The 12,145-nt window shown below is 46.7% G+C and overlaps 1 protein-coding gene across 1 annotated transcript; it reads left to right on the top strand.

The window, feature by feature from the left end:
- Positions 1-12,143, top strand: tti2 (TELO2 interacting protein 2; the record flags this gene model as incomplete). The annotated part of the gene is made up of 9 exons (XM_080003736.1): positions 1-177; positions 1,854-2,041; positions 2,389-2,446; positions 6,352-6,480; positions 10,275-10,367; positions 10,474-10,658; positions 10,953-11,096; positions 11,201-11,360; positions 11,764-12,143. Coding segments are annotated over 9 exons (1,221 nt in total), but the record flags the coding sequence as incomplete, so codon positions are not given.
- Between the last annotated feature and the right edge of the window lie 2 nt (positions 12,144-12,145).

Below are 12,145 nucleotides of genomic sequence, written 5' to 3'. Positions count from 1 at the left end.
TGGGAGAGGCCCCGAGGAGGTGGAACCACGGGGCCCAAGGAAGGTCCCCAGGGAGGGTGCACCAACGGGCCGGAGGAGGGGGCCAAGGGAGGGAACACTACTGGGCCCGGAGCCCCGGTGTCCCTTCTAGAGGCTGTGACCCCGCTGTGCTACGTGTTCGCTGTGACCCACATCCAGGTGACCCTGCGATAAAACAACTTCAACCTTTATCTTCATCATTTATTGATCTGAATGAATGATTGAGAAAACATGAAGCATTTGATCCCAAGGTGCAATATTTGAGTTTGGTAGAAACTGTAGTTTACTTCTGATCTTTACAGCATCCAACCTGTTTCCCATCCAGGAGCTCTGGATCTAATCAGAGATCAGTATTTGCATTGATTAGATCTGATCCAGTGTCGTGCAGGTCACAGTGGAACTAGGCTCCAAACATCCTTACTGGACGTTCTTCCATTTCCGTGAATTAACAGTCAAGTTTAACTAATGATCATTTTGTTAGGGATCCTCTGGGGTCCTTGGACCTCCTTTTGAGGACCACTGCTGTAGTTCAGCTGGATTCAGTGAGATTTGGAAGAAATATCTGCAGATATTGTGACGTCATAATCATTTGTCATTTCTGACTGTTCTCAAACTAACTCAGCATGTTTCAACTCTGATGCTAAAATGTTTAATTAATGTTAAATGACCCCAACACGTATGGATGCTGATCTACACCAAATCAAATACCAAACAAACAAGCGAATTAAGTGTAAACAGAAGCATATTAGTACGTAAATGTATTTTCATATATACACACATTTACTGTCATAATGAAATGCAAAAGCTATTGCAGAATATCGGACACTTTGCATTTTACTGATGTCCAGTAGGGGGCGTGTTACTGAATCATCAGCCATCCATTTGGACCATGCCCCGCCCCTGTGCTGTGAGTGGAATGTTGATCGCATTTCATTTCAGCACAAATAACACAAGTACATTTTGAAATACAATCAGCTCAAGTCAACCTGAACCAGTTATAATCCAGTAACGCTGGACCACAGTGAAATGAAGTCGGCCGGTTAGTTCCACGCCTCCAGGACCCGGAGGCGTGCAGGTAAGATGGTGGCTGACCCCTCCCACCCCGGACACAAACCGTTTGAAACTCTTCCCTCTGGCAGGAGGCTGCTCCAACCAGGTCAAAACCTCTGAAGCTCTAAACCTATAAAGCTCTAAACCGCTGAAGCTCTAAAGCTCTGAAGCTCTAAAGCTCTGAAGCTCTCCCCACAACAGCAGGTTCTTCCTGTCTGCAGCTGAGCTCATCACAAGGCCCTGCCCCCGTAGACTCTACATGGAGCTGTACGTCTCAGTCGAATGGATGTCAATGTGTTTGAGGAACACATTCCTCATTCTTCTGGACTATTATGCTACACATTACACATACTGTTATACTTCATACTCTGAACACTTGCACATTCCTGCACAAACTGTTCAGCTTTATTACAAACAAAACACAAAAAACAGCTTTAGTTTACGTTGCTAGATTTATTTTACATTTATGTTTCCTGTTTGCACCCAACACCAAGACAAGTTCCTTGTACAACCTTTCTTGGCAATAAAGACTTTTCTGATCCTGATCCGTTTTGCATTTCATTATGACACAGTAAATTTGTGTATGTATGGAAATACATATACTACTATGCATCTGATTTCCGTTTTTTGATTTGTGGTTAATTTAGCCGTAGATCTGCTTCCATGAAAACGTACTCATAATAATAATAGTAACAATGCAGTTTTATTTATTCTGTTTTCATAAAAATCCTCTCTGTTGTTGTTTGTGTCAGTCTATTTATCTTGTGTTTGATTCTGCTCTTCAGGTCCAGCCGTGGAGCGACGCCCCCTGCAGGCAGGCCGCGGGCAGCCTCCTGGAGGCACTGCTGGCAGCAGGGGGTTGGAGGGACCCGGCACACCTCCTGATGGGGGAGGAGGAGCAGGAGGAGTCAGGGAGTAGGAGAGACGGAGCGTTTGGAGGCGTGTTGGACATCCTGCAGCCGCAGCTCACCAAGTCAGTCACAAGCAGCACGTACATTATTATAACTATCCGCTCATATTCATGCATCATAAACAATCTGATCGTGTTTGTTGTGTAAATAATATCTGAAATGGGTTAAGGACAAGCAGCTTCCAGAGAGGAACTTATTTCAACTCTCTGTGCTGTGAAATGAGTAACAGGAGTAGGATTCTGTTCATTGATGGGAAGGTTTTTACATTTAGTTAAAACCATAGCCCCAAAAACCAGCCATTTCCTGTCCTCCATCTTTGTAGTGGACCAGGCAGTTTCATTGCTCATCAACGGTCAGATCACATTGAAGTTTTGTATGTGAAATGCGTGTGTGTTGCGTGTGCGTCCAGGGAGCGATGGCAGCGCAGTGAAGCTGTGAAGCTGGTCTTCTGCTGGACTCTGCTCCAGGTGAGACAAGCTGCTTCCCTGTACGTCCACCAGGGAGCGCTCTAGTCCTTCACAGCCTGAGCATAACAAACCAGAAATCCAAGCAGGAGCCTCCATCTTGTAAAAACTAGTCCAGTCCAATACTGGACCTTCTCTGCTGTTAACCATCTTAACAGGATCATAGGTGATTTTATCTCTAAGGGAAATCTAATTGACATTTGGCGACTGGGAAATACCAATACTATGCAGTATACTTGGTTTAATTCTGCTAACAAGGGGCGATGTTCAATGATAGATTGCCGGTTAATTTCTACCGACCTCATTAATGAGGCATATCCGTGTGAAATATCTGCTTCAGCCCTGACTGAGCAGTGTGCACTCTCAATGTCTTTTGGGCTGGATGGGTTTGAGCCTGTCTCTAATCCTTTATGGACATTGAATAGTAGTCTTCTAGAAATGGAGGAGTTTTGTAAGAAAACCAAAAATTTGGTAAAAGAAATTAATGAATTAGAAATGTCACCTTTGACTAAATGGGAGTGGTTTAAATTTAAAATGAGAGAAATTGCCATGAGCACAAGTAAATACAATTCCAGAGTTAAAAAACAACAATACATTATCAAGGATATAAACAAACTCTGCCACAAAACAGAATTATCATGAGATGAGCAAGTCAAAGTCAATCATCTGCAAACACAGCTGGATCATTCGTATTTGAAGAAAGCTGAAGGAGCGTGTGTTCGCTCCAGAGCTGCTTGGATGGAAGAAGCTGAAAAGAACTTTTCTTATTTTTTTAGTCTGGAAAAACAAAGACAAACAAAAAAGAAAATTCATAAGCTACTTCTTAATAATATGAGTACTGAGAATCAAGAGCAAGTCACCGACGAAATAAGGCATTTTTATAGTCATCTATACTGTGTGTGTATGTGTATGTATGTATGTATGTATATATATATATATATATATATATATATATATATATATATATATATATATATATATATATATATATATATATATATATATATATATACACACACACATTTGCGAGGGATGATCATCAATTGTTCTTTGAAAAAATGAGGCAATGAAGCCAAAACACTGATGAGGACTTGACGCAGCATCGGGATGATGATGTCACAACAGAAGAGCTGAATGCAGCATCAAACGTCAAGAGGGAGTCACCAGGACCTGACGCTCTCACTGTGTAATCTTACACCTCTATGATGTCATGATTTTAAACGATGAGCTCACGTGTCTTCAAAAAGATGAGATATGGGTTTAAATAAGTTTGTGATGAGTGTCAATCAGCCTTGGTGAAAGTAGAAGCAAACAACCTCCAGGCTGGTTCCTGACAGGCTGGTTCCTGATGGCTGGATGACAGTTATGTTTTGAAAGCATCCAACTTCCCTTTCTGTTGAAAACCTTTTGTGTTTTGGGGTAAATGCTGTAATTACTGCCGAGCTGCTTCCACTGACGTCAGTCGCTCTGCTTCTCGGACTCCTGCAGTGACTCCCCGGCTGGAGGTGCTGCGTGGTGCTGGGCAGGGGGGCCCCGTGTCCCCCAAGCTCTTTATACTGGCAGCACAAGTATTAACGTTGCTTGTCAATGATTCCAGCGTCGTACGAGGAACGACCGTCTCTAACGACGACTTCAAGATGAGTCCATGAGGGATGGAAGCCTCAGTGCCATCACAGTCTTCTCCAAAACATCTGGATCATCTCTTAATACGACAACATGTGAAACACTCCCTGTGCAAGCAGCTCTGACGCCTCAGAGCTGAATCTGAAGTGAAATATTTAGGATTATTGATCTAACAACCTCATTAGAAGAGAAGACACTAATATTTCTCAGCGTGTATTCGATCAGAAGACATCACTGAGCTGCTGCCAAGCAGAGACCTCAGAGTCCTCAGAGACTTCACCCTCTGTGGCAGAATTATTGGATGTGAAGCCGAAGGTTTTCCCAAATGGTTAGATCCGTCTCACTCTCTGTGTATCTCCTCAACACATATGAAGAAAGCCAACACCGTCACCTCTCAGTGGTGGTGGAGGAATCAAAGTCAGGACATGAGAAGGTCTCAACCTGTGGAGCAGTGTGGTCACAGGTGGTCTCAACGCTGCTGTCAAAGCTCCACCTTCAATCTGTGCTCCACAGCTTTACATTCAACTGGATCAGCTCCGGTCTGTCCCAGCCAAACAGCCAACAAGCAGCCAAACAGCCAACAAGCAGCCAAACTCCATGTGGCTCCATATTCCAAGCTCCTGGTTGAAGCAAACAGGAGCTTTAGATTTTATTTTGAAACGTGACTTTGATGTGAACAGGATCCCTGTGAAACTGTGTGATGTCATCACAGCTTCTTCTCTATTGGAAAATGACTTTTACCCACAAGTTCTCTCCTCATAATTCAACCTTATGGAACAACAGAGCAGCAGCTGTTGAATGGAAATCAGGCTTTATTAATAATTGCTTTGAAAGAGGCATTTTATGTGGAACCCATTGAATGGATCTCAATGCTTTACAGACTTTATAGAAAAATATCATTTAAACTGTTGTCAAAGAGAATTGAACAACATATGTAATGCCATCCCTATCCCTTTGATCCACTGATTCAAAACGTTTTACTGTACAATAATTCTTTATCAGTATTGCCAAATCTTTTGATTGGAGAATGTAATCTGACTGATGAAAAATGTGATCATAAGTTTAATAGCAATGTTTTAAAATCCAAGATGTTTGGTGATGACTGTAGAGGGACGTGGCAGCGCCCAAATGTGGTCAATTCAGCCACGTTAAACAAAACATATTCAAAATGTATTAAATGGCCTATTTTCCCCAAAGTTAAAGAAAGGCATTTCAAAATCATAAAGAGTTATCCTGCGGCAGATTTTCTAAAAAGAAGATTTAAATTTGAGGTGGATCTGGTTCTTTCTGCAATAATGAAGATTAAACTCTGGAACATTTGTTTTTTCTACGTCCTGTATCTCGTGCTTTTTGGTCAGATATATCAAATTGGGAATGACTTCAAAAAGATGATGTTCCATCTTTTGAATGAGATCATATTGTTTTCTACACGGATCATTTGGCAAATTTAATCTTTGATATTATCAATATTATTTTATTATTGGGTAAATATCATATCCACAAAATGGAGAAAGCGTAAGGCTCCTTCCCTGGCTTGATCAATGGTTTGAAGAACTTTGCTTTGTCCATTAAAAAAATACAATCAAGCAAAAGTGCAAAGAAGTCACATCTGGGCGTTGCTCAAAATGTGTCATTTAAGTCATGATACTTTTCAGTGGCCAACAAAACATGTTATAAATATAGAGTGGCTCCTCGTGGCCCCTCGTGGCTCTGCTCTGTGATGTGCTGCTGTTGAATGCAGCTTGCACTGGAGCTTGCTCCTGTGCTGTATTTGGTTTTGTTTTTCTTACATAAATCCCCCAAATTTTTTTCTTGTTTTTTTTTTTACGTCATGTGTTTGATTTCTATGTTCATTGTCCTCAGCGAGAGTTTGTATTTTCTTTTGTTAATTAAACCCCCCCCCCCCATCTTAACAGGAAGTAGTCCGCCATCTTAACAGGAAGTAGTCCCCCATCTTAACAGGAAGTAGTCCCCCATCTTAACAGGAAGTAGTCCCCCATCTTAACAGGAAGTAGTCCGCCAGATATATGGGCCCTCTACCACCCGGGGCACCCATTGCAGAGAAACTGCACAGCGGTAGCAAAGGCAAACAGCCGCCCCCCGCAACCCAACCAAGCCACCAGGCGCAAGCTGCCTGTACTCCAGCCCGACCACGCCCAACTCCCTACCTGGAGGCCCCCAACGCACAGCGACCAGCTACTCACAGGAAGTAGTCCTCCATCTTCCAACTGACAGGAAGTAGTCCTTCATCTTAACAGGAAGTCTTCCATCTTTTTTTCTTCCAGGTCACTCGGCCCCGCCTCCACCCCCACCTGCCCCGCCTCCTGCCGCCCAGCCTGCTGCTGGCAGACCACCACCACCCAGAGAACTGCATGCTGGGAATCCGCTGCCTGCACCACCTGGTGCTGCACACGGTAGCACACACACACACACACACACACACACACACACACATTCACATGCACACACTGTATAAACGTGGAATTCATGGTTCATATAATTTATATAATACATAATATAGTTAATTCAACCTAAATACAGCGTATATCTATGTTAAATATATATCTATATATATTTATAATGACATAATATATGAGAGTGGGGTGTATCATTGTACTTCAACTAGCACGTTAGCTTTAACTTTAGTGCAGCAAAGTGACTGTATTGACAGTGTAGCTGATGTTAGTGTTTTATTGACACACATGCACACACACTCAACACGCACTGACACACACACACACACTCAACACATGCACACAACTCAACACACACAGGCACGCACACACACTCAACACACGCACACACACTCAACACACGCACACACACTCAACACACGCACACACACTCAACACACGCACACACACTCAACACACGCACACACTCAACACACGCACACACACTCAACACACGCATGCACACACACTCAACACACGCACGCACACTCAACACACGCACGCACACTCAACACACGCACACACACTCAACACACGCACACACACTCAACACACGCACACACACTCAACACACGCACACACACTCAACACACGCACACACACGCACGCACACTCAACACGCGCGCACACACTCAACACACGCGCGCACACTCAGCGCACGCACACTCAACACACACGCACACACACTCAACACACGCACACACACTCAACACACGCGCACACACTCAACACACGCACACACACTCAACACACGCACACACACTCAGCACACGCACACACACACTCAACACACGCACACACACACTCAACACACGCACACACACTCAACACACGCGCACACACACTCAACACACACACGCACACACACTCAACACACGCACACACACTCAGCACACGCACGCACACTCAACACACGCGCACACACCCTCAACACACGCGCACACACACTCAACACACGCGCACACACGTGCACACACTCAACACACGCGCACACACACTCAACACACGCGCGCACACTCAACACACGCACGCACACTCAACACACGCACGCACACTCAACACACGCACACTCAACACACGCACACACACTCAACACACGCACGCACACTGAACACACCCACGCACACTCAACACACGCACGCACACTCAACACACGCACGCACACTCAACACACGCACGCACACTCAACACACGCACACACACTCAACACACGCACACGCACGCACACTCAACACACACGCACACACACTCAACACACGCACACACACTCAACACACGCGCACACACTCAACACACGCACACACACTCAACACACGCACACACACTCAGCACACGCACACACACACTCAACACACGCACACACACACTCAACACACGCACACACACTCAACACACGCGCACACACACTCAACACACACACGCACACACACTCAACACACGCACACACACTCAGCACACGCACGCACACTCAACACACGCGCACACACTCAACACACGCGCACACACTCAACACACGCGCACACACACTCAACACACGCGCACACACGTGCACACACTCAACACACGCGCACACACACTCAACACACGCGCGCACACTCAACACACGCACGCACACTCAACACACGCACGCACACTCAACACACGCACACTCAACACACGCACACACACTCAACACACGCACGCACACTGAACACACCCACGCACACTCAACACACGCACGCACACTCAACACACGCACGCACACTCAACACACGCACGCACACTCAACACACGCACGCACACTCAACACACGCACGCACAATCAACACACGCGCACACACTCAACACACGCACGCACAATCAACACACGCGCACACACTCAACACACGCGCACACACTCAACACACGCGCACACACTCAACACACGCGCACACACACTCAACACACGCGCACACACACTCAACACACGCGCACACACACTCAACACACGCGCACACACGCGCACACACTCAACACACGCGCACACACACTCAACACACGCGCACACACGCGCACACACTCAACACACGCACGCGCACACACTCAACACAGGCACGCACACTCAACACACGCACGCACACTCAACACACGCACGCACACTCAACACACGCATGCACACTCAACACACGCACGCACACTCAACACACGCACGCACACTCAACACACGCGCACACACTCAACACACGCGCACACACTCAACACACGCGCACACACTCAACACACGCGCACACACTCAACACACGCGCACACACTCAACACACGCACGCACACTCAACACACGCGCACACACTCAACACACGCGCACACACTCAACACACGCACGCACACTCAACACACGCGCACACACTCAACACACGCGCACACACTCAACACACGCACACACACGCAACACACGCACGCACACTCAACACACGCGCACACACACTCAACACACGCGCACACACTCAACACACGCGCACACACTCAACACACGCGCACACACTCAACACACACACACTCAACACACGCGCACACACACTCAACACACGCACACACACTCAACACGCACACGCACACACACTCAACACACGCACACACACTCAACACGCACACACACACACACCCAACACGCACACACACTCAACACACGCGCACACACTCAACACACGCGCACACACGCGCACACACTCAACACACGCGCACACACTCAACACACGCACACACACTCAACACACACACACACACTCAACACACGCACACACACTCAGCACACGCACACACACTCAACACACGCATGCACACACACACACACGCGCACACACGCGCACACACTCAACACACGCGCACACACTCAACACACGCATGCACACACACTCAACACACACACACACACACTCAACACACCCACACACACTCAGCACACGCACACACACTCAACACACGCATGCACACACACTCAACACACACACACACACTCAACACACGCACACACACTCAACACACACACACACACTCAACACACGCACACACACTCAGCACACGCACACACACTCAGCACACGCACACACACTCAGCACACGCACACACACTCAACACACGCACACACACTCAACACACACACACACACTCAACACACGCACACACACTCAACACACGCGCACACACACTCAACACACACACACACACTCAACACACGCACACACACTCAGCACACGCACACACACTCAACACACGCATGCACACACACTCAACACACACACACACACTCAACACACGCACACACACTCAACACACGCGCACACACACTCAACACACACACACACACTCAACACACGCACACACACTCAGCACACGCACACACACTCAACACACGCATGCACACACACTCAACACACACACACACGCGCACACACGCGCACACACTCAACACACGCGCACACACTCAACACACGCATGCACACACACTCAACACACGCACACACACTCAACACACGCGCACACACACTCAACACACGCACACACACTCAACACACGCGCACACACTCAACACACACACACACTCAACACACGCGCACACACACTCAACACACTCAACACACGCGCACACACTCAACACACACTCAACACACGCGCACACACACCCAACACGCACACACACTCGCACACCAATATTAATCAAATTGAATAGTTGTAACAAAGACTTGTAATCAGTGTGTAGACGATATTCTCGTGTGTGTGTGTGTGTGTGTGTGTTGCAGCCTGCAGCTGAACTGCGTCAGTACAACAGAGGAGAAGTTCTGTACCAGGCGTTGTACAAGCACCTGTATACTACACAGTACTCAGTACTACAGGTATACACTATACTACACTGTAGTCAATACTACAGGTAAACACTATACTGCACATTACTCAGTACTACAGGAAGTATTAGGTACTATTTCCTGCTTGTGTCCCCAGCTGGTCACTTCCTGTCTGCTGGATCTACTTCCTGTCCTGGAGAAACCCCCCTCCACCAGCCCCTCCCTCAGGAAACCCTGTCGCCATGACGATGTTCTGCGTCTTATTCTGACCAACATGGAGGTGGAACACAAGGTGGCGCTGAGGAGGGAGTACGCCGCCGCACTGCACCAGTACACACAAAGGTACTGCAGTACACACAGACAGTATAAATGAATGTGAAGAAGGAGGTGGTTCAGGATCTGTCGTTCAGAAGATTCATCAATTGATGGATTCATTGATTCATTGATTCATTGATTTATTGGTGGATTCATTGATTGGTTGATTCATTGATTCATTGATTTATTGGTGGATTCATTGATTGGTTGATTCATTGATTCATTGATTTATTGGTGGATTCATTGATTGGTTGATTCATTGAGTCTCGTGGCTTCAATTCCAAGTGAAAGATGTGAGAAACAGGGACGTGGTGTGTGCAGGATGGGCGTGGCCGTGTGCAGACACCTGAGGCGGGTGGAGCGGGTGGTGCTCAGCTTCCTGGAGCTCAGCGACGCCCCGGAGGAGACGAGCCGCATCTCTACCCTGGAGACGCTGGAAACGCTGCTCCGTGTGGCCTGGCCCCGGTACTGCAACACCATTTCTGCCGTACTACACATACAGGCCTGCAACAGTACTGCTGCAGTACTACTACCGTTACTACACACTGATACGCCGTCTCCCCTCCCAGGATGCAGAGCCGTGTGTGTGTGTTCCTCCGCGCTCTCTTGCGCCTCCTGGTGGACGTGTCATGTGACCGTGCGCTCGCTACGTCGGTCAGAGAGCGACTGACCGATCGGACGACGCGCTGCCTCGTGCTGCTGCAGCGGCTCACACACGACCGGCTGCAGGTGTGTGTGTCTGTCTGTCTGTCTGTCTGTCTGTCTGCATGTGAGAGAGAGAGAGAGTCCACTTCTGGATTGTTTTAATACATTTAATAAAAGTTCTGATAGAATAACTCTTCACTAATCCCCATGAGGAAATGTTAAAAATATTATATTTTATTATTATTATATATGATTATTATTAATTTTTGTTATTATTTATATTATTATTATTGTTATTCTATATAATATAATATTCTGGGTTAAATTGAGCCAGGACTTCCCACAGCTCATTCTACTACTTAGTAAATAAACAGTAATAAGTTTGTGTATTTTGTAATATTTGCTGCACCCCCCACGTTCTAGCTCCTGCTCATATTTCTATTTATAACATTTGACATTCAGTGTTCTCCATCTGTCTGTCTGTCAGTCCGCCTTCCAGCAGGTAGACAGCAGCTGTGCCAGTGACGCTGTGTTGAGCTGCTTAGCGACGGTAACCACGGCAACAGAGAGTTGACTGATCAGCTATGGAAACAGGTTTGTTTGACTTGTTTCTTCAGGCAGGTGCTGCAGGTGCTGTACCGCACAACGTTTAAATAAAGATTTTGCATCAGGAAGTGTGAAACAATGAGATGTAAATATTATTTATAAAAGTAGAAACAATTCCTGATTGTTATCACAATAAATATGAAAATGTATTTAAAGTATTCCGCACTTTGTCTCTGGGTTACACAGTGCATGTCAGGTAACCACGGCAACGCTGGCATTCCACCTGTGTCGCTTTCACCCCCAACTCTTGGAAATGGTGTTGG

Source organism: Zeus faber, assembly GCF_960531495.2.
Source record: "Zeus faber genome assembly, chromosome: 7".
NCBI classification, from domain to species: Eukaryota; Metazoa; Chordata; class Actinopteri; order Zeiformes; family Zeidae; genus Zeus; species Zeus faber.
Note: the sequence above shows the minus strand (reverse complement) of the source record. Positions and strands in the feature narration are given on the sequence as shown.